Source organism: Borostomias antarcticus, assembly GCF_949987555.1.
Source record: "Borostomias antarcticus genome assembly, contig: scaffold_152, whole genome shotgun sequence".
In the NCBI taxonomy this organism is placed as follows: Eukaryota; Metazoa; Chordata; class Actinopteri; order Stomiiformes; family Stomiidae; genus Borostomias; species Borostomias antarcticus.
The window spans coordinates 77,273-101,629 of record NW_028175978.1 but is presented as its reverse complement, the minus strand read 5'-3'; the positions used below and the strand labels follow the sequence as shown (position 1 = coordinate 101,629).

The 24,357-nt window shown below is 47.7% G+C and overlaps 2 protein-coding genes across 2 annotated transcripts; both read left to right on the top strand.

Moving 5' to 3' along the window:
- Positions 1-1,789: 1,789 nt before the first annotated feature.
- LOC311328958 (HLA class II histocompatibility antigen, DQ beta 2 chain-like) lies at positions 1,790-3,995 on the top strand (the record flags this gene model as incomplete). Its single annotated transcript, XM_084462849.1, has 4 exons — positions 1,790-1,871; positions 2,369-2,650; positions 3,554-3,670; positions 3,970-3,995. The coding sequence occupies 4 exons, from the start codon at positions 1,790-1,792 to the stop codon at positions 3,993-3,995; spliced, it is 507 nt and encodes a 168-aa protein (XP_084318975.1).
- A 3,636-nt stretch (positions 3,996-7,631) lies between these two features.
- LOC311328957 (unconventional myosin-X-like) lies at positions 7,632-22,735 on the top strand (the record flags this gene model as incomplete). Its single annotated transcript, XM_084462848.1, has 17 exons — positions 7,632-7,982; positions 10,289-10,409; positions 14,167-14,410; positions 14,902-14,997; positions 15,232-15,325; positions 15,608-15,663; positions 16,358-16,500; positions 16,982-17,173; positions 17,482-17,639; positions 18,020-18,143; positions 18,462-18,759; positions 19,224-19,431; positions 20,051-20,187; positions 20,311-20,431; positions 21,031-21,507; positions 21,709-21,900; positions 22,214-22,735. The coding sequence occupies 17 exons, from the start codon at positions 7,632-7,634 to the stop codon at positions 22,322-22,324; spliced, it is 3,123 nt and encodes a 1,040-aa protein (XP_084318974.1). The 3' UTR covers positions 22,325-22,735.
- Positions 22,736-24,357: the final 1,622 nt, after the last annotated feature.

Here is a 24,357-nt window from a genome sequence, read left to right as displayed (position 1 = left end):
TTGCCCACATCCGTCGCTGTCCATAACGCGACATTCGTCTACAGCTGTCACGACTCGCACATGTGACGCACATTTCCGCTGCGCACAGGATTGTGGGTCAGAATAGGCAGAAAAGCCTGCTGGCTTGCATACTGCAAAATACGACCGGATGTAGTAGGTCATCCTGGTATTTTTGCCATACTGCATTTGGCATACCATGTATTGGGACATACTACATCCTGTTTTGGCATACTATATAGTAGGGTAGTAGGCGATTCGGAACGCAGCCTCTATGTATTCTATCCCTGCGTTACCTGCTAAGTTCTCATCCACTGTGCATTTACACTACAAGCCTGAACAGCCATGTGAGCGTCTACCTAGATACAGATGATGAGGCTGGAAATGACTCATCTGATTGGTCCAAGGGTCCTACACAAGAGACAAAAGAGAGAGAAAAGAAATGTTCAGTTCAGTGTATAATTCAAGTCTTCTCAGTTCTCCTCTCTGTGAAGAAATGACATCAACAACAATTACATGCTTTGCTTGATAAATAAAACATTTTTGGTGGAAATACATCATAGTCTTTCATCATAATGTCTCAGGTTTGTAGTTTTCAGACAGAAACACTTCTCCAGATGCAAATGTTTCCAGAGCTTGCTCTTCGACATCAGTCCCTCCCATATTGTAAACATGAATCATTTTCCCGGTATCTCATTTGATCCCAAGCACACGGTCCATAAGCAGATACACACATTGTGGCATAGGCATGGCACGGATCAGCTCAGACCTTGTTTTGCTGAGGAAACCTTGCACGACTGGCCAAAATGGCTACTCAGGATATTGTTGATTTGGATCTAATTGGTTAATTGAGTTTTAAGTGGTCAGTTGATACCTGTGCTATTCCTTGTGCTGCCCTATAAAGAGATATGTCTGTCTGTTGCTGTAACACTGTCAATATGGTTGGCATGGCTGAATTTAGGAGAACTGAGTGTGACTGCCTGAAGAGCCAAACATGATGAGTAAACAACGCTCTAACTCAATACAAAGTAAAACTGAATTAAATGTTTGTCAATGTTTAAGAACAATGCTGTATTTATGTAAATGACTGTGTTCTGATTGAGAATTAACTGTTAGTGACCGACCATACAGTAATAATGAACGTACAATGTTTGACCTCTGCCTAGCAACATGTGACATGGGTTTTTCTGAAGCAGAGATTGGTTTGTTTGGTTAAGAGTCAGTTTATTATCTGAGTGCTCTGCTCTCTTTCATCTAGTTGAGAAGTTGAACGCTGGAGGAACATGTCCTTGTCAACTGTGTTTTCCATTTGCATGGCTGTGGTTCTGTCCACGCAAAAAGCAGGTAGGCTACATTATCATAAACTACACACCGTGAGTCTGTATAATACAGTCTGTATAAAGTCTATGGTATTACCAGGTATAATTAGCTTTCCATCAATGAACTAATGACAGTGATCTTATTGTTACATATTGTTTCATATAACATTTGTATTAAATGTTTCTGAATTGTTCTTTGACATGATTATCATGAATTATGAGAAAATAAAGTGTGTAATGAATTCAGATAAACTGTAATTATACATTATTTGTTCTTCAATATTTCAGGTGGATATGAGCACTGCAGGGTGTTACACTGCTTATACTCTACAGAGCAACCGCATGAGTACATAGTCTCTTATATTTATAATAAGATTGAGAATGTCAGGTTCAACAGCACTAAGGGCAGGTGGGAGGGATACACTGAGCATGGTGTGTATAATGCTAAGATCTGGAATGCTGATCCTGCTGAAATGGCTGATATGCGAGCGGCGCTGGAGCGTTACTGCAAGCACAACGCTGAGTTCCACCTCTCTCACGTACTGGAGAAGACAGGTGAGCTGCCCTCCTCAGCACAACAACATCACATCTCTCACTCACCAGATGATACGACACCTCTTTCATCTGTTCACTACAAAACCTGTAATGAAGCTTCTGTCTGGTGGATATAAAGCAACATAGACCTGATGATGATTAAATTATGATGTTTTCATCTTGTGGGATGGGAGGATGATATTGTTTTTCACCATTCAGAACTGGTGGACTGCATTACTGGTCACCTCTGGGACTAAGAGAGATCTAGAAACAAACATGATGAATCTACACAGTTATATTAAAGACCAATAATAGAGTAGACATATTAAAGACCAATAATAGAGTAGACATATTAAAGACCAATAATAGAGTAGACAAATTAAAGACCAATAATCACATGAAGACATTATTATTAAAGACATAATCACTTAATTTATAGAGAACAGAACCCTGATCAATATTATATGAATGATAGTGTTATATGAACTAATGTGTTGCTGTTTTTCCTCCACTATCAGTGGAGCCCTCTGTCAAACTTCTCTCAGTGACCCCCTCTAGTGGCAGACACCCTGCCATGCTGGTGTGCAGCGCCTATGACTTCTACCCCAAAAAGATCAGAGTGACCTGGAAGAGGGATGGACAGGAAGTGACCTCAGACGTGATCTCCACTGAGGAGTCGGTCAACGGTGACTGGTACTACCAGTTCCACTCCCAACTGGAGTACACGCCCAGATCCGGGGAGAAGATCTCCTGCATGGTGGAGCACGCCAGCCTGGACAGACCCCTCGTGAAGCACTGGGGTGAGTTCACTGTCCAGCTGTTGTTAGGGTGTTTTCATGGTGTACTAGGGTGAGTTCACTGTCCAGCTGTTGTTAGGGTGTTGTCATGGTGTACTAGGGTGAGTTCACTGCTCAGCTGTTGTTAGGGTGTTGTCATGGTGTACTGGGTGAGTTCACTACTCAGCTGTTGTTAGGGTGTTGTCATGGTGTACTGGGTGAGTTCACTGCTCAGCTGTTGTTAGGGTGTTGTCATGGTGTACTAGGGTGAGTTCACTGTTCAGCTGTTGTTAGGGTGTTGTCATGGTGTACTAGGGTGAGTTCACTGCTCAGCTGTTGTTAGGGTGTTGTCATGGTGTACTAGGGTGAGTTCACTGCTCAGCTGTTGTTAGGGTGTTGTCATGGTGTACTAGGGTGAGTTCACTGCTCAGCTGTTGTTAGGGTGTTGTCATGGTGTACTAGGGTGAGTTCACTGTCCAGCTGTTGTTAGGGTGTTGTCATGGTGTACTAGGGTGAGTTCACTGTCCAGCTGTTGTTAGGGTGTTGTCATGGTGTACTAGGGTGAGTTCACTGCTCAGCTGTTGTTAGGGTGTTGTCATGGTGTACTAGGGTGAGTTCACTGTTCAGCTGTTGTTAGGGTGTTGTCATGGTGTACTGGGGTGAGTTCACTGCTCAGCTGTTGTTAGGGTGTTGTCATGGTGTACTGGGGTGAGTTCACTGCTCAGCTGTTGTTAGGGTGTTGTCATGGTGTACTGGGGTGAGTTAAGTTGAGCAGGGTACGAGTGCTGTGTTGTGGCTGGGTACCTGAATGACCCTGACTGTGACTGTGTGTGCTAGCGTATGATAGATGGTGGTCTGTCAGAAGCTACATACAGGACAGCTACAGTGTCATCACATGCTAACAGAAGGGTCATTTCTCCTTGACAGACCCGTCCCTGCCTGAGTCTGAGAGGAATAAGATCGCCATCGGGGCGTCTGGGCTGGTGCTGGGACTGGTCTTTGCACTGGCTGGACTCATCTACTACCAGAAGAAGAAATCCAATGGTGAGTCATCAGCTGTGTGTAGAGAACATGTACAGTCTTCATAGTCATCTGTGTGTAGAGAACATGTACAGTCTTCATAGTCATCCAGTCTTCACAGTCATCTGTGTGTTATGTACGCAGCACACTGTAAAATAATCATGATGTAAGAAAGATTCACTTATACATTGAGAGATGTATTTTTCAAGAATACTGCTCCTGTGTTCAGTGGATGGTGGCAGCAATGTTGATTTATTTGTTGAAATATCACATAGTGATTCTGTCACCTCTGTCTCTTCACCCTCTCTGTGTTTATTTCACAGGGCGGATGCTGGTGCCTGCTAGCTAAGGTGAGACTCCTCTTGTCACAGAAAAGTTTCACCAACTACTACAACTGACTGTGCCTGATGGTCATTGTAACGGTTGTCTTTTATCTTCTCAGGTTTGCAGGTCTGTTTCTGAATCCACTGCTGAACTAGACCTGATATTAGAGCTTCCTTCTAACCCGAAATCTCAGTGTCACAGCTTTCAACAACAAATAAGCCTAATTCAATGGACGCTTAAAGAAGGTTGACGCGCTGCCACTTACTTGATTGCTTGTTGCTTGTTTGAAGATCTGGATTTGTGAATGAATGTGTCGGGCTTAATCATAGTCAATAGTCCAAAAAAGGTCAGTCATAACTGAGGTCAAAAAGCATAATTAGATCTCTCAGAAATAAAATAAAATGTTTTCGCATTATAGCGGTATATCCTACGTTGCTTGCGGTTGAAAACCTATATCAGCTCAGCGTTCCTGTCTGCACAGCTGTGCCTCTACCTTATTATGTGAACGCCTGGTAGTGACGTCATCACATCATATCAAAAAACACAAAACTGCTCCTACATACCGGCCCCTATTATTATGGGCAAAAAGCGTAAATAATAATATTCCAAAACTAGGAGCTATCAAACAAAAAATGTTCTGTCACGTTCTACGTGAGGGTGTGTGAGTGTGGGTCTTCACTGGCTGGCCGGAACCAGCAGACAGATCTTGTTGATTGGTCTCTCTATGAGACTGGTCTGTGTCTGAACCAGCAGACAGATCTTGTTGATTGGTCTCTCTATGAGACTGGTCTGTGTCTGAACCAGCAGACAGATCTTGTTGATTGGTCTCTCTATGGGACTGGTCTGTGTCTGAACCAGCAGACAGATCTTGTTGATTGGTCTCTCTATGAGACTGGTCTGTGTCTGAACCAGCAGACAGATCTTGTTGATTGGTCTCTCTATGAGACTGGTCTGTGTCTGAAGCGTCACACTCCTCACCACTTCTCTTTGATCAGGGTTAGTGCTTACCACTCTCGTGGTTACCCATGATCCTCTTGGAGAGTTGGCATCTGCTATCAATACAATGTCTCCTTGTACAAAGTGTCTTCTGCTTCTGTTCCATTTATGGCGTTCTTGCATGAGTGGAAGGGACTCTTTTACCCATCTGGACCAAAACAGGTCTGATATGAATGAATGAATGAATGAATGAATGAATGAATGTCTTTTTATTTCTCACATGGATGAGTATATTGTATCAACTAAAGAAACAAATAATGCTTCAATTTCCACATCATCATCATCATCCATGATCGAGAAGGAGCAGGATGAAGATAAAATCTTATTTTTACCTGCCCCCTTATTCAAATGAGCGTAGCATTGCTTAATGGTCAGCCCATTCCACCAACAAGCGCAATGCAACATAAACCAAACCAAGCATATATACGCATAAGATATATACATGAATAATAATCCAAGGTGAAACCCAACTATGCATTTTCATAGTCTGAATGTTCTATATCTATACATTTTTTAAATTGAAATATTGTGCTACAGTGCTTTAGTTCATTATTCAAAGAGTTCCATAGTACTTATCAGTGTCTGTAACTCAATTTGCTCTTTCAATTTCAATAATTCAGATTTAATAAATAATATATTTGTGTGTTCCCGAAAACTTGCTTTATGAATAATTCTGACCGCTCTCTTGTGTAGAATGAACAATGGATTTATGTTGCTCTGATATGTATTACCCCACACTTCCACACAGTAGCTGATAGATGGCAATAGGCCTGAACAGTACAGTGTTGGCATTGCATTGTATTTTTGCATTATATTATATAAACTTTGTTTAACACAAAAATACTCTTTGACATCTTTTTGTTTCCATGTCAGACCATCATCTAATATTACTCCCAAAAATCATGGTTCAGATACTCTTTCAATATTGCTTCCATCTATTGCCAGTAACACATTTTCATCATTTTTTCTCTTACCAAAAATCATACTTTTTGTTTTCTTTAGATTGAATGATAACTTATTTTCATCAAACCATCGTTTACGTTTGACCATTTATTGTTCAATTGTATTTGCTAAAGTTTTTAAATCATGTCCAGAACTATAAAAATTGGTGTCATCTGCAAAAAAGTACAAATCGCAATATCTTCGATACATCACAAATATCATTAATATATAAAATGAAAAGTTGAGGTCCCAAGACTGAACCTTGTGGAATCCTACATTCAATCCTCATATGCTCTGATGTGTCTAAATAGCTGCTTGACCAGTCTAGGACCATTCCTCTCACACCATAAGTATGTAACTTTGAGAATAAAATAGAATGATCTATGCTGTCAAATGCTTTTTTTTATATCAATAAACTCCCCTATTGTATACTTCTTACTGTCTGAAACTGTTGCTATGTCTTCTATGATATTCATCAGAGCTGAAGCTGTAGAACGTTTGGACCTAAACCCATACTGGCTCTCACTCAACACTATTCTTTTCAATGAACATATCCAGTTTTTGTACGAATAGTTTTTCAAGCACTTTGGAAAATTGTGACAGCAGTGACACTGGTCTATAGTTAGTAAAGCTATGTTTATCTCCTGCTTGGAAAAGTGGAATAACCTTTGCTACCTTCATTCTGTTTGGAAAGGTCCCTGTGTGGAAAGAAAGATTAAAGACATACAGTAACAGAGAGGTTTGATGATACAATCAATGGTCATTTTCACAATTATCATGTCTATCCCATCTATTGATGTTTTACTTTTCAATTTCGTTACCATGGACACAATTCCCCTTTCGCTGACATCTCCCAGAAACATAGACTGTAGCACTTTGCTTCCCTCTCTCCATCCACCCTGTGCAGCCCCATCAGTGGGGTTTTCAATGGTATTTGAAGTTAGCCAGCCTTCGTTATGAAGCCCTTAAAACAAGTGTTTTCAATCACAGAAGAAGCAAAGGGTTTTTGATGAGGAAGATGCAGGAGGTGCTGGGGCAGGTGGAGGAGTGGGCGGGGAGGTGGGGGGTTTAGGTTGTCGGTGGAGAAGCCGAAGATGGTGGTGTTTGGGCGCAAGCGGAAGGGGGGAGGGCTGGGGTTGTCCCTGTATGGGCAGCCACTGGAGAGGGTTAAGGTATTTCGGTTTCTGGGGGTGTACTTTGATGAGAGGCTGACCTGGAGGGTGCATGTGGATAGAACGGTGGAGAGGTGTGAGAAGGTGGTGAATGTGTTGATAGAACGGTGGAGAGGTGTGAGAAGGTGGTGAATGTGTTGATAGAACGGTGGAGAGGTGTGAGAAGGTGGTGAATGTGTTGATAGAACGGTGGAGAGGTGTGAGAAGGTGGTGAATGTGTTGATAGAACGGTGGAGAGGTGTGAGAAGGTGGTGAATGTGTTGATAGAACGGTGGAGAGGTGTGAGAAGGTGGTGAATGTGTTGATAGAACGGTGGAGAGGTGTGAGAAGGTGGTGAATGTGTTGATAGAACGGTGGAGAGGTGTGAGAAGGTGGTGAATGTGTTGATAGAACGGTGGAGAGGTGTGAGAAGGTGGTGAATGTGTTGATAGAACGGTGGAGAGGTGTGAGAAGGTGGTGAATGTGTTGATAGAACGGTGGAGAGGTGTGAGAAGGTGGTGAATGTGTTGAGGTGCCTTGCGGGGAGTGATTGGGGGGCTGTCAGGGGGACGATGCTTATGGTGTATCAGGCTTTGATCCGGTCTGTCCTGGACTATGGTGGCCTCGCGTATCAGATCTTCACAGATGGTTCGGTGGACCCCCGGAGTGGGAAGGCTGGTTTTGCCGTCCATACCCCCCAGTTGCGTTTTACCGAGGGCAGGCGGCTGCCTGATGGGCTGTCGGTGTTCACTGCTGAGGTGATGGCGCTGGTGTGGGCGCTGGACTGGGTTGAGCGTGCGCGCCCGCAGCGGGGGGTTGTGTGTTCCGACTCAGCGGCTGCCCTGGGGGGCCTGAGCGGGGGTTCAGGGGTTAGGACCGATCTCATCCTGGAACTGGTGATGGCTCTGTACTGGGTGGAGAGGGTGGGGGGTAGGGTGGGGCTCTGTACTGGGTGGAGAGGGTGGGGGGTAGGGTAGGGCTCTGTACTGGGTGGAGAGGGTGGGGGGTAGGGTAGGGCTCTGTACTGGGTGGAGAGGGTGGGGGGTAGGGTAGGGCTCTGTACTGGGTGGAGAGGGTGGGGGGTAGGGTAGGGCTCTGTACTGGGTGGAGAGGGTGGGGGGTAGGGTGGGGCTCTGTACTGGGTGGAGAGGGTGGGGGGTAGGGTAGGGCTCTGTACTGGGTGGAGAGGGTGGGGGGTAGGGTGGGGCTCTGTACTGGGTGGAGAGGGTGGGGGGTAGGGTAGGGCTCTGTACTGGGTGGAGAGGGTGGGGGGTAGGGTAGGGCTCTGTACTGGGTGGAGAGGGTGGGGGGTAGGGTAGGGCTCTGTACTGGGTGGAGAGGGTGGGGGGTAGGGTAGGGCTCTGTACTGGGTGGAGAGGGTGGGGGGTAGGGTAGGGCTCTGTACTGGGTGGAGAGGGTGGGGGGTAGGGTAGGGCTCTGTACTGGGTGGAGAGGGTGGGGGGTAGGGTAGGGCTCTGTACTGGGTGGAGAGGGTGGGGGGTAGGGTAGGGCTCTGTACTGGGTGGAGAGGGTGGGGGGTAGGGTAGGGCTCTGTACTGGGTGGAGAGGGTGGGGGGTAGGGCTCTGTACTGGGTGGAGAGGGTGGGGGGTAGGGTAGGGCTCTGTACTGGGTGGAGAGGGTGGGGGGTAGGGTAGGGCTCTGTACTGGGAGGAGAGGGTGGGGGGTAGGGTAGGGCTCTGTACTGGGTGGAGAGGGTGGGGGGTAGGGTAGGGCTCTGTAGGGGAGAACCGGGTCAAAAGTCGCGCGGGACCAAAGTCGCGTTGCCATTTTCTCCAGAATGACTGGACCTGCAATCACGTGGTTAAACATGCCTGCCCATATTACCGTGTACGAGCTCCGTTCAAATTTTGGGCGCGATCGCAGCATATTTGACGGAGAGAACGACGGAAAACCACTTTTGCCCCATATAAGTAAAATAATGGTCTCATAAGCATTTTTCGATTGTAAAATTGTGTTCACTTGTATTAGTTTGCAAACATATGCACTTTTCTTAGCACATCTGCTGGCTACATTATAGCATAGGTTTCAAGTTTCGTGCGATCAAGTCGTGCCTGCAAGCCAGGGAGAAATGACAGGAGACCGTGGCGGGGCAGAAGTCGCGTCCCGTAGAGGGACAGAAGTCGCGTTGTGATGGCTTAGAACCAGAGGGGTGCGCGAGTGACATTTGGGCAGAATGAACAGGTCAAATGAAAGCTCTCTTAAAGATCTTTCTAATGCTATTGACCAACTTTGTATGCAGATTATCACTTACCTATAGCCTAAATGTTGTGGAGAAGCAGACGCAACTTGATGTGATAAATTGACATTTCACATCGAACGAACGCACTGGCAACTGACTGGTAAGGGTCTCCGCGCGCACCTGGATAAGTGAGGTCAACTAGGGGTGGTCTTTCCTGAAAGGATGATAGCTGATAGGCTGTTAAATTCCTGGAAGAAAGACAGCTCATAGGCTGTTATATTCAAGTGGAAACGAGACAAGGAAATGACTAGTGCAGACTAACCATTCGTCTAATAAATTATTTCCTGCCGATAGGCTATCCTATCGCCAAACATTGCTGTTAACCCCGCATTATTTCTATGGATTTTGAACCTATAACATTGATTACTTTGATACAAACATGATATTATGTCTAATAATACATTCGTTGAAAGTAAAGAGAATTACATGCCCAAAAAACAGAGATAGGACACATTTTGCAGCCGTGCGACGTTTGCCCCTCTCCTATGAGACTTCTGTCCCGCTCGGCAGGGACAAATGTCGCATTGCACTCGGTCCGTTCTCGCCCTATTTATGTTAAGCTCTTATATCCTAGCACGAACATTACAGTTGATAATAGTGAAGGACATGTGCAAGTTGTGTGTCATAACATGTGGAATCTCTATCTCTATTAATTTCGGAGTAAATGGAATCAAACCAAAAAGTGCGACTTTTGACCCGGTTCTCCCCTACTGGGTGGAGAGGGTGGGGGGTAGGGTAGGGGGGTTATTAATAACCTAACTACACATTTCCATTTCCAGAGCATCGCCATCTAGTGTCTCAAGCATGCAGTACCCAAGTGTTTCCTTCTTTGTCTTTTGAACATATATTTATGTGTCATGGTTATCATTTCTGTTGGTAGTAGGTTCCATGGGTTGTTGCAGATCAGAACAGTACGCTGGTGCAGTAAGTCACTATCATGCTAACGTATACCCACTGTCTCTGTTCAGTTTGAGGACAGCGAAGACGACTTTGACAGGTTCGACACGGACGACGAGCTGTCGTACCGGCGCGACTCGGTCTACAGCTGCGTCCCGCTGCCCTACTTCCACAGCTTCCTCCACATCAAAGGTGACGACATCCTCTTCATGGATTCGCTGGTTGAACACGATGAGTTTTTCACCTACATACACCGTAATCTACAGATCACACATGAGCTACGAATCACAGTTGACTGGGATATTATCAAAGTTACATTCAGTTGCGAATTGGATTCTCAGTGCTGTCTAGAGATGGAACGGCATGAAAATTTCACATCACGATTATGGAGACCAAAATGATCATGGTTATCAGTATTATTGTGGTATTGTTAAAATATGCTGAAAATGTTCAAAAACGACTGCTAGACACTGAAATCATTTTCATATTGAAAACCACAAATAAAATTAGCAGCACAAAGCAATTGTTGTTTGCTTAAGCATTAAAAAATAATGTGTCTTGGAGAGTGTTGCTAACTTTGTTTGATGCTGGAGAGCATTTACAGTGAGTTTTTCAAAGCAAAAAAATCAAGCACGGTTTTAGTGATCATTTTATCACTAAAATGTAATTGAATTTTGTCACAGTTGATCATTATACCCATTATACCGGAGCTGTCATTTCAAATCTGACTGAAAGATCATTTTTAGGGTTTAGTGGGTATCCACTAGATGGCACTGCAATCATTAACTAGAAAATTGCATGTGAATGCTGAGCAGTTGAATGGAATAGCAAAAGCATTGCTGAAAATGCATGAATGTGAAAAATCTGAAATGTCAAATGCATCACACCTGAATGGTTGAAAATCCTGGAAGCTGAAAAGCCTGGAAGCCGAAATGTGAAACTGGCAGAATTGGAAGCTGAACTGCATTGCCTAAAGAAGCTAAAAACTGAAATACATTGCTACAAAAGGTGGAAGATAAACTGTAAAACTGTCAAAGCTGAAACATGGACTAAATGATGGAATGTATTGCTAAAAGCTTGTAAGATGGAGAACCTGGAAGCTTAGCTGAAATGTGAAACTGCCAGAATTGGAACTGCATTACCTAAAGAAGCTAAGAACTTAAATACTTTTAAACTTTTCAACCTGAGTAGTTTAAGCCTTTAGTCTTTAGCTTGAAAGATGAGCAATAGAGTAATACTGTCAAAGCTGAAAGATGGAATAAATTATGAAATGTATAGCTTAAAAGCTTGGAAGCCTGTCGGGGACAGTACAGTGACCTCTGGGCAATCTCTTTGCACCAAACGGTGAAGGCCGTGTGTCTCTAGCCCACATGGGCTGAGTTCTGTGGTCCATGGCGTGGATGGTGGTGTGGTGGAAAGACTGTCCCCTTGGGTCAGAGCTGGTCGGGGGCAGTGCATTGACCTCCGGGCAATCTCTTTGCACCCACTGGTGAAGACCGTGTGTCTCTAGCTCACTCGGGCTGAGTTGTGGGGTCTGTGGCGTGGATAGTGGCGTGGGGGCAAGACTCCGCCTCCTTGGGTCACAACCGATCGGGGACAGTACAGTGATCTCTTGGCAATCTCCATGCACCCACCCATGAAGACCATGTGTCTCTAGCCCACTCAAGGGCTGAGTTGTGGTGTCCGTGGCGTGTTTAGTGGCGTGGTAGCGAGACTCTGCCCCCTTGGGTCAGAGCCGGTCGTGGACAGTGAAGGCCCCGTCGGGCTACTCACCTGCCTTCACCAGTGAAGACCGCGTGTCTTTAGCCGCCTCAGAGGCTGTGTTGTGAGGTCCGTGGTGTGGTAGTGGCCTGGGAGCGAGACTCCGCCCCCTCGGGTCAGAGCCGGTCGAGGACAGTGTACTGCTCTCCGGGCCACCCACATGCTCCAGGCCACCCACATGCACGCAACTGTGAAAGCTGTGTCTTTAGCCAACTCAGGGGCTGAGATGTGGGGACTGTGGCGTGGATAATGGCGTGATGGCGAGACTCCGTCTCCAGAGCCAGTCAGGAGGAGGTCAGTGATTGCCAGGCACCCCTCATTGGAGACCGTGTGTCTATAGCCCACTCCGGGGCCGAGCAGTAGCTGTGGAGGTTTTGTATGGAAGTTGAAGTGAGAAGCAGTTGCAGTGAGAAGTAGTATGTGTTTGTTATAAGTACAGCTAGTACTACACTGAAAATTGATTTAACCACTCGTCATAACTCATAGTTTTATTGAGTTCAATAGCTGAAAGAGGAGAATTTAATTTAATTTAATTTATTATTAATTTGAGTTTACAGCCTGAAAAAGAGTGTCATTCTGAATATTTCTTTGAATATAAGGAAGGAAGGAAGGAAGGAAAGAAGGAAGGAAGGAAGGAATATGAATGCTACCACAGTAGTCATAAAAGGGTGAATTCAAATCCCAACTGACACTGTGAGCATCCTCTCATTCACTTCAATGGAAAGGCATGCCGGCTTCAGACAGCTCTCTCTCAAAAAGTATAAAGGTCACAGCCTAGTTATTGACACCGTAGGAATCCGGAGAAAATGCTGAACATTTTAGGCTATGATATGTCTGTGTAGCTTAAAAACTGTAGGCATGGCGACGAGTTAGAAAAAGGGTAAAAATGCAAAATTAGCAGCTCAAAAGTTAGTGTGGGCCCATACGTTTCAATGGAGAGCGCAGTTGCCGAACAAATCATCATACAGCGAAAACTATAAGTCACACAGCTTAGATACTTACATTGTACGAATCAGCACAGTTGTGTGAACATTTTGACATAAAATATGTGTGTGAGCTGTTAAAACTGTAGGCATAGCGACAAATTAGAAAAAGGGTAAAGATACAAAATGAACAGCTCAAAAGTTAGAGTGCGTTGCCATACGTTTCAATGAGGAGCACAGTTGCCGAACAAATCGTCATACAGCGAAAACTGTAAGTCACACATCTTAGATACTTACGTTGTACGAATCAGCACAGTTGTGTGCACATATTGATATATAATATGTGTGTGAACGTCCAAAACTGTAGGAGTGCCAGCAGTTTACAAAATGTGTGAATATTTTCAAAGCAACTGCTGCCACCACTCTAAAAACATAATGATACTGAACATTCCACCAGCTTCTGCAAGCCAGCCCACCTAACTATAAAGAACTGGATAACAATAGTGTGAATGTTTACAGCATTCACACTAACAAGGCCAAGACCATGAGTAGTGACAGTCCCCCAGCAGGTAGAGGCCCTGTCTCAATACTCTCAGGACCAGGTAGAGGCCCTGTCTCAATACTCTCAGGACCAGGTAGAGGCCCTGTCTCAATACTCTCAGGACCAGGTAGAGGCCCTGTCTCAATACTCTCAGGACCAGGTAGAGGCCCTGTCTCAATACTCTCAGGACCAGGTAGAGGCCCTGTCTCAATACTCTCAGGACCAGGTAGAGGCCCTGTCTCAATACTCTCAGGACCAGGTAGAGGCCCTGTCTCAATACTCTCAGGACCAGGTAGAGGCCCTGTCTCAATACTCTCAGGACCAGGTAGAGGCCCTGTCTCAATACTCTCAGGACACACTTTCCCCCTCTTCCTAGTAGAAATCACTGACCTGTGAAGTATAGCAATCATGTCAGAGATGACCTGGAGGGCAGAGGAAGGGAGCAGGGGAGTTGGAAAGGGTTCAGAGTGGGTTTGGCTGGGTACCCCCCCACCATGCCCCCCGCCCCCCCACGCCTGGCTGCTCCCCGTCTCATGAGGGGCTCAGAGGAGCAGATGGAGGTGTGGAGCGTGACCTTCCTCTTCACCCTGGCTCCCCTCCATGACACTCTGTCTCTCCTTTATTCTGAGTCAGGAAAGGATCCATCTCCTCATGGTCTCTCTCTCTCTCCCTCTCTCTCCCTCTCTCTCCCTCTCTCTCTCCCCCCCCCCCCCCCCCCCCCCAGGCGGTCTGATGAACACGTGGCGCCGGCGTTGGTGCGTGCTGAAGGATGAGACGTTCCTGTGGTTCCGGGCCAAGCAGGAGGCGCTGAAGCAGGGCTGGCTCAACAAGAAGGGCGGCGGCTCGTCCACGCTGTCCCGCCGCAACTGGAAGCGCCGCTGGTTCGTCCTGCGCCAGAGCAAGCTCATGTACTTTGAGAATGACGGCGAGGACAAGATGAAGGGCATGCTGGATATGCACGCCGCCAAGTAAGCCTCCCCTCTCCCTAGTGCCTCTCTCTCTCCCCCCGAACTTCTAACCAGGTCCAGTAGATGCCCCCCTGTCACCCGCAGACCACCCTGAGTCCGATAGATACCCCCGTGTCTGCTGTGGATGTCCAGTACAGCCACTAACCCTGTCATCCTCCCTAGTGTCTCTCCCTCTTATACTCTTAACACACACACACACACACACACACGTACACACACACATACACCAGTCCACTTCCGGCTTTAGGCCTGGACCTGGGCCCAGTCCCCCTTCCCCTCACCCTAACCCGGGTCCGTATCCTTTTCCTAACCCCACCCTACCCCCGACCCCTGCCTCTACCTGGACCCAGGCACACTCACACTCACACACACACAGACACACACCAGTCCTGGGCTCAGATCCCCTCCCCCTCACCCTAACCCGGGTCCGTATCCTTTTCCTGAGTCTGGGGGTTGAAGTTTGAGCGGCGCCTGATTCTTCTGTGTTGCAGGGAGATTGTGGACAACACGGGGAAGGAGAATGGAATCGACATCGTGATGCCGGAGCGGACCTACCACCTGATCGCAGAGTCTGCCGAGGACGCCAGGTACGTCTCCATGACAGCACAGGGACAATACGTCCCATTCGTCATGGACAGACACTATGCATTATGTTGCCTTTGTTCGTTTCACCATTTTTGTGTGTGTGTGTCTGGCGTGTGCACACATGCGTATGTGATTGGTTAGCCGATCGCGATAATGGCCGCCGATTGGCTGACGCCCTCTCCCTGTCTCTCTGTGATTGGCTGACACCCTCTCCCTCTCTCTCTGATTGGCTGCAGCCAGTGGTTCAGCGTGCTGAGTCAGGTGCACGGTTCCACGCAGCAGGAGATCAGGGAGATGCATGACGAGCAGGCCAACCCCCAGAATGCCGTGGTGAGTCCTGCACCTACAGGGGTTTAATACTGTTATGGGCGGTTTCAGAAAGCGTGTAGAGTGGGAAGGGAATGGTTTTGTACTGTTGGGGGAGGGGGCGGTTGTGTGTGTGTGTGTGTGTGTGTGTGTGTTTGTGTGTGCATTCATGTTTATAGTCTCTCTTATAAAGGTTTATCTCTCCCCCATCTCTATCTCTCTCTTTCCTCTCTCTCTCTCTCTCTCTCTCTCTCTCTCTCTCTCTCTCTCTCTCTCTCTCTCTCTCTCTCTCTCTCTCTCTCTCAGGGAACCTTGGATGTAGGGATGATAGACTCGGTCTGTGCCTCAGACAACCCTGAGAGGTAAGAGTCATCACACTGCAGTAACCATGAGTACATCAGCTACCATCACACTGCAGTAACCATGAGTACATCAGCTACCACCACACTGCAGTAACCATGAGTACATCAGCTACCATCACACTGCAGTAACCATGAGTACATCAGCTACCATCACACTGCAGTAACCATGAGTACATAAGCTACCATCACACTGCAGTAACCATGAGTACATCAGCTACCATCACACTGCAGTAACCATGAGTACATCAGCTACCATCACACTGCAGTAACCATGAGTACATCAGCTACCATCACACTGCAGTAACCATGAGTACATCAGCTACCATCACACTACAGTAACCATCAGTGCATCAGCTACCATCACACTCCAGTACTACCATCAGCAATACCTCAATAAGGATGTCCAGTACATAGATGACTGATGAAATACCTCGCTTTCACCAGAGAGCGCCAGAGGGATGTACATGTTTTTCCTTTGTTGTTGTTGTTGTTTTTGTTGTTGTTGTTATTGCTGTTGTTGTTGCTGCTGTTGTCGTTGTTGTTGTCGTTGTTGCTGTTGTTGTTGCTGCTGTTGTCGTTGTTGTTGTCGTTGTTGCTGTTGTTGTTATTGCTGTTGTTGCTGCTGCTGTTGTTGTTGTTGTCGTTGTTGTTGTTGTTGTGATCAAATCTAACGTTTTGTGTCCCCGCCCCCCAGGCCCAATTCGTTCGTGATGATCACGGCTAACAGGGTGCTCCACTGCAACGCCGACACGCCGGAGGAGATGCACCACTGGATCACCCTGCTGCAGCGCTGCAAGGGGGACGCACGCGTCCAGGGACAGGAGTTCATCGTCCGGGGTCAGGACACACACACACACACACACACTACTGCTGTACACACACACACACTCACACACACACGCTACGGCTGTACACACACACACACACACACACACACACACACACACACACACACACACACACGCTACTGCTGTACACACACACACACACTCACACACACACACACGCTACTGCTGTACACACACACACACACACACACTACTGCTGTACACACACAAACACGCAGGCACGCGCACACACACACACACACACACACACTACTGCTGTACACACACACACACACAGAAACGCACAGGCACGCGCGCACACACACACACGTAAAATTAGGGTTTAGCCTACAGCGGATCAATGGTCAGGGTTAGATAACGTTACTTTATTAACAGTGTGTTCTTGTGGGCGACGTTAGTATCGGTGTTTCTTGCGGCCTGTTTGTGCTCGACCTCACTCTCCCTGGGTCTGTCGCCCCTCTCTCTCTCAGGCTGGCTCCACAAGGAGATGAAGAACAGCAGCCGCGCCTCCCTGAAGCTGAAGAAACGCTGGTTCCTGCTTACCCACAATTCCCTGGACTACTACAAGAGCTCAGAGCGCAACGCGCTGAAGCTGGGCACCCTGGTGATCAACAGCCTGTGCTCCGTGGTGCAGCCGGACGAGAAGGTCTTCAAAGAGACGGGTCAGAATGTGCTACGTGCTAACATGCTAACATGCTACAGTGTTTCTACGCAACGACACGCTGTTAGCATTCTGCAGCGTTTTACGACACGCCTCTCATGTTATTGTGTGTCACGCAATTAGCATGCTAGTCAAACACAACGCCGTGTTATTTTCATGTAACGATATGCTTGTATGCTAGTATGCTACGTTAGAGTGTCTGATTAAGGAAATGCTACGTAGAACACAATCCATCCAGCCTTATTGAGAATCGGTGGTTTAAACAGACCACGCCCCCTCATGTCCTAAATCCTCGTGCCCCTCCCCCAGGTTACTGGAACTTGACCGTGTACGGTCGCAAGCACTCGTACCACCTCTACAGTAAGCTGCTGAACGAGGCCACGCGCTGGGCCAGCGCCATCCAGAACACCATCGACACCAAGGTCCCCATCGACACCCCGACCCAGCAGCTCATCCACGACATCAAGGTAAAGAGGGCGATCACCATCCATCATGGGATCATGTTCTGATGCTCTGTTAGTCATGTCTACAGAGACCTGTTCCGGGTGATAGTTAGTTAGTTAGTTAGTTAGTTAGTAAACTATATAAATAAAGTTTATTTACTTACTTACGATCACCCGGACCTGGTTTTCACTCCGCCTTCTTGTAGACATGACTAACAGACCATCAGAACTGACGTTCAAATGCACGTGCTAATGGCTCACAATCTACAGGCGCAGTTACAAAAGGACGAACACACCGCGGTTAAACACACAGAAACCTAACAGGGCTCCCCTGACCGTAAATACACCCAACATGTGAACCAGGACGTCTGTTTGCGATCTGAACCCCTCGCGTGTGTTCACAGGAGAACTGTCTGAACTCAGAAGTGGTGGAGCAGATCTACAAGAGGAACCCCATCCTTCGCTACAGCCACCACCCGCTCCACTCTCCCCTGCTACCTCTGCCCTACGGAGACATCCACACCAGCTGTGCGCTCATCACATTCTATTACCCTACACACATTCCTAGTATGTGTGCACTACATACATGGACAATAAATCGGATCTTGAATGTTGTATTGATGTAGGGACAAATACAAAAACACACTGCGAACAACAGTTGCCTGACGCATTGCGCCACAGTGTGTATAGATCAGTGTGCTTGATCAGTCAATCAATCAACCAATCAATCAATCAATCAATCAATCAATCAATCAATCAATCAATCAATCAATCAATCAATCAATCAATCCATCAATTAACCAATCAACCAATCATGAACTGTATCTTATCTGATCCTCCCCCCAGCTCTGAGACACAAGGGCTACACCACCCTGCAGGAGGAGGCCCTGAAGGTGTTCAACTCGCTGCAGCACCTGGAGGGCGTGGCCGACCCCGTGCCCATCATCCAGGGCGTGCTGCGGACGGGCCAGGAGCTCAAGCCCCTGCGGGACGAGCTCTACTGCCAGCTGGTTAAGCAGACCACGCGGCCCCCCCAGCCCGGCAGCCCCGGGAACCTGTGCAGCTGGAGGATCCTGGCCTGCATGTGCTGCACCTTCGTACCCTCGCGCTCCGTCCTCCGCTACCTCAAGTTCCACTTCAAGAGGTGAGGACCTCCGCGTGTCCACCGCTTGAGACGCTGGGGTCTGCTCACGCAGGGCGGTCTCACTCATTTTCGCTCCCGAGGACGAATATTAATCTATTGAATCGCTCTCCACTGAACGATTTTCTTATCATTTTCGTATAACCCTAACCCTAACCCTGACCCTAACCCTAACACTAACCTGTCCGGGGACCAGGCCCGGCAGGGCAGTCGTTTTTCGGGAGGCAGTCGTTTCCCCGGGCGGTTCCCCAGTGGGGCAGTCGGGGTTCCAAGTTTCGTCCAGTCCAGAGAGAAATTGTTATGAAATTCTCTCTGTGTAGAGCGATTCAATAGATGAAATACATTTAGTTTTTGCAGGAACGAAAAGTCATGATATACGGTTGGCTCACGAATGGTAAAAAAAACGACAAGGAATGTCTAACCATGGTCGGTGTGTGTGTGTGTGTGTGTGTTTCCACCCTCCCCAGGACGCGGGAGCTCTTCCCCGGTACGGAGATGGAGCGCTGCGCCTCCTTCTCCCTGGAGGCCCTGCGGAGGACGCGCCCCCGTGAGCACGTGCCGTCCCAGGAGGAGGTCCGCGCCATCGTGGCCCGCCAGGACATGACCACCACGGTGTACTGCCACGGAGGAGGATCCTGCAAGATCACCATCAACTCCCACACCACGGCCGGAGAGGTGGGCGGGGTGGGGGGGGGGGGGGGGCGCAGGGGGCGGGGGGAGTCCGGAGGGGGCGGGGTCACGCCCATGTAGTTACATAGTGTGTACAGGAGGCATACGTGAGACATTTTTAACCGATTTGTTTGAGTGATTGTTGACTAGAGCTGGGTATCCAGTCGAATTTCAAGAATCGATTCGATTCCGATTCACAAGGTTCGGAATCGATTATCACGATTCGATTTGATTCAATATCGATTCGGTTAGTGTTACTAAAACCTTTTTATTTTTTTAGCTGTAACCTTAATTACATGACTGCCAAGTTATGCAACACATCAGTACTAGGGCTGGGTATCGATACTGATTTCCAAAAATGAATGAATGAATGAATCATTGAATGAATTAATGAACTATTCAATCCTTAATTTATTCATTAAATAAAAGATACATTTTGGGATTCATGAATCGATTCTGAATCATTAAACCCAGCCCTATTGTTGACGCGGTCGCGGTGTACCGCCCTGCTATCCGATAGTCATAGTTCGGTTGAAAACAGATTGAGCATAGACAGCAACACTGATACCTCATTCTAACTCTCTCATTCTGTGTGTGTGTGTGTGTGTGTGTGTGTGTGACCCAGGTGGTGGAGAAGCTGATCAGAGGCCTGGCTATGGAGGACAGCAGGAACATGTTTGCCCTGTTCGAGCACAACGACACCACTGACAAAGCCATCGAGAACCGCACCGTGGTGGCCGACATCCTCGCCAAGTTTGAAAAGTAAGTGTGTGTGTGTGTGTGTGAGTGTGTGTGTGTGTGTGTGTGTGTGTGTGTGTGTGTGTGTGTGTGAACTTGCTTGGGCATTCTTGAATACACTCTTAACACAGTTTGTCCCATCTGAAGGCTCTCTGCCAGTCAAGAAGAGCAGAACACTGGCTGGAAGTTCTACTTCAAACTCTACTGCTTCCTGGACACTGACAACGTTCCCAGGGACAGCGTTGAGTTTGCCTTCATGTTTGAGCAGGTATAAACTTCAATCATCATCCTCACATTTAAAATACATGTGTTTCCTACCATTGCAATGGTCGGTGGCTGGAATGATTACCTCCGCTCCAGGGCAAAGCCCCGCAGGGCGGAAGGTAATGTTTTCGCCCCTGTCTGTCTGTGTGTGTGTCTGTAGGCAGACAGGATTAAACAAAAACTACCGGCCCGATATGCATGAAACTCGGTGGAGGGGTGCAGCATGGGTCAAGGAACTCACCATTCAATTTTGACCATGATTCATTCATAGGTGGCTCTACAGTACCCATATTACTGTAACTTCAGTGTAGTAGGGGATTTAGGTTTCAGTTTCCTCATAGGTTTCAGGTTCTTGGCGCCACTTGCAATACCGAGCTTGGCAACTACGCCAAAAACTGGCTGTTCCTGGCCATGGGGGCTTGCTTCATGCGCCACTTAACAACTTTCATTGGATGAATGGGCCGCCATCTTTGCATGCCTTATCCACTCCTTCCCCCTCGTTTCTCCTACATTCATTCACACTGCATCTCTTTCACTCCACCTCTCTTCCTTCCTTCTCTCTCTCACCCTCTCTCTCTCTCTCTCTCTCTCTCTCTCCTCCAGGCCCATGAGGCAGTCATTAGAGGCCAGTACCCAGCCCCAGAGGAGACTCTCCAGTTCCTGGCTGCCCTGAGACTACAATACCTCCTCTGGGACTACAACTCCCAGTCCGCCGTGCCTGAGATGTCTCAGATGTTCCCCATGGCCCGGCTGCGCGCCCGCATCCAAAACTCGGCGAAGACCTTCGCGCCGGGCACGGGCTCTGTGGCGGAACGCTCCGGAACCACGGAGAAGAAGCGCTCCAGCTTCCTGGAGGGGACGCTGAGGAGGAGCTTCCGCAGCGGGTCGCTGAGTCGGCAGAAGCTGGAGGAGGAGAACACGCTGGAGGGGTGGATGAGGGAGGAGATCGCCGCGGCCCGGGCCAGCCTGCTGGACAAGTGGAAGAAGCTGCAGGGGATGAGCCAGGAGCAGGCGATGGTCAAATACATGGCCCTGGTCAAAGAGTGGCCCGGCTACGGCTCCACACTCTTCAACGTGGAGGTGAGAGTTCTGTCCGTCCCATCCACTACCCTGATTCTGTGGTGAGGGAAAAAACGCTTTTAATATGACATTTGTCATGGGGGCCTTTCATATTCTGGTCCTCAGTGAGTATGAGGTAAATGTTTCAAGAAGATTTCCTGATCATTGACCTGGAACCGCAACACATGCATACATCCCCTCTGACTGTGTCCTGTTGTCCAGTGTCGGGACGGAAGCTTCCCTCTGGAGCTGTGGCTGGGAGTGAGCAAGGAGGCCATCTCGGTCTACAAGCGCGGCGAGCCCTGGCCACTGGAGGTGTTCCCCTACGAGCTCATCCTCTCCTTCGGGGCCCCGCTGGCAAACGCCTACAAGATGACCGTGGAGGGCCGGGAACTGCTGTTTGAAACCAGTCTGGTATGTAGATGCTGAGAATCCCTCCGTTTTGGGAATGTTTAGTATCCAGTCACGTAGAAAATGTATTTAGACGTATTTAGACGTCATTATTTAGACATCATTCACTCCTGAGTTAGAGGGCTTTCCCGCCATTTGGTAACACAGGCTGAGAAAACATCTGATTTGATGGCTTTTATACACAGTCGCAATGTGTTATGAATGGAGCTTGTATTGTGGGTCTGCGGTTGAATGCGCATCATTGAGAGTGTCCACGTCTCTTAGCTGAGACAGTAAGAACCGTCAAGTCCTGACCCTTGTCTGCTCTGTCCCCTAGGTTATGGACATTGCCAAGCTGATGAAAGCTTACATCAGCATGATCGTCAAGAAACGTTACAGCAACTCCCAGTCCGTCAGCAGCCACGGCAGCCAATGCAGTGCCTGGTGAGGCCTTTGCCCCCTGACCCATTCAACCTTTAACCTTTGGTCACCCGCCGACGGCCTGGAGAGGTCGAGAGCGGCCAGCGATCGCCCTGCCAAGACAGCCAGCCTCGTTTTGGAGAAATGCTTTGGGACTCTTTGGGCTGGACAAGGAAACGCATATAACACAGCTCTTACTGTAGCGCTAACCAGCTTGCACTGTCTTTCTGATGCCGTGCTAACGCTTCGTTACGGGGAAGGCGTCCCATTCGATGTCACCGAGGCAGTTCCTGTACGTGTTGAGGAAGGTGAGCAGACAGTCAGAATGTAAAAAGGCAGCATGGATGGAGAGACCACAGGAGACCGCTGTTGTATTTGAACGGGTCAAGCTTCATTTAGACCCACTCCTTTGCCTAGGAAAACTCTGGGACTGCTAACTGGTGATCCTTACTATCTTTGGCGTTACCAAAATATGTAAATATATTCAACTCAGTAGTCAAAAGCATTTCAAGTTCTGTCTTTGAATGCGATGGCGTGTTTGTTTGAAGAGGACTTTGCCAGAGACATCGATGTCACACAAGTGCCTGGTTATGAAAACGAACGCAAACCTTTGCTAGAGCAACTTCATACGCTGTTGTACTTCTGGAAAAATAAATATTAAGACAGTAAGAACGGTTCCAGGTTCGTGACACTCTTTGGCAAAGTTGTAGTAGATTCAGAAGGTGCTTTATGTATTTCCCTCAACCGACGGTCTTGTAACGTTCCTGCAACGTCGTTTCAACGACCCACAGCATTTCACTGAGCTCCGCGGGCGGCAGCTCCTCCCAAAGATACGCAGGACTTCTCTACCGCCGTGCCTTCATGTATATTGTGTACACTTGTTCTTTTTGACCTGTTTTAACTCTTAAATGTGCAATGTTATATATATATTATATATATATGAATATAATCAAGTGTCTGTATATTTGATAAATCTCTGCTTTCTCTTTCCTGGATTATGACTACACAGCGATACTGACGAGATAACCTTGTTATTCTCCTCCCAAGTCAGTTTCAAAGCTGACGTTGGAAGTAACATCAGCGATATACAATACTGCTATCGATGTATCTTTTTTATTCCATTTGTATTAGCTGTGTGATGTATTAAAAATAATGTTTCTAACAATAAATGCATCCATATTTATTGGAGATGTGAGTTATTGTCTGGGGCGTATACGGATCAGAGCTAAAGAGTGAACATTAACTGCTACTGTGAAGAGAGACATCCACTCTCACTTCACAACCCGGCCCAAAAACAACCCCTAGCTCATATCCTTCTTACAGCCGGCTCTAACAGAACTATGGCTGTCATGGCGGAGGCTCCCCTTTGTACAGCGGACCGCTGCCTGCGTCAAGCCTGAATACTAGTTCTACCTCTCTGGTTATCTCTGCTAGGGATCGTTTTCCAACCAGTCAGAAGGGAACTGGAACAGTCTGCAGGACTGGAGGGATATCAAGGGTGACTGGACAGAACTGGACAGAGCCTTTTTATGTTTTAAAGATCCATCTTTTTCTGCACCCTTGATGAGAAAGCAGTAGCTTGATATCAGACAGAACTGACAACTCGTTACACTCCGTTGAGAACTTCAAGAATCAGAGACTTTTAGTGGGTGGATTCAAACGTCTGGACACCGGCGAAGAAAGCAGTAGATCTTGGTAGAAACATGAAAATAAAAACAGTACAGCTTTGGGTTGGAACTCACAGGTTGTCTTAGTACCGACGGGGGGGGGGGGGGGGGGGGGGTCGTTTCCACAGTGGAGAGGGAAGGGCGTGGCCATTAACCTCGCATCACCAGGGTCTCCTCGGGACAGCTTAGCCTGGGGCCTATTCGCTTTGCAGTTGTGGTTTCCGGTCTAAGCGGATAGTGATCCCCGCTTCCAAGAACAAGCCCAACCGTCAACCTGCGATGCAGCAAGGCTAGGTTTCCCTTCACTATCAGTTTCAGATCCTGTCTAAAGCCCGTCTACTCAAAAACTGGATTCGGCGGATGCATAGACCTGCCCTAGACTGGTAAAATGCAA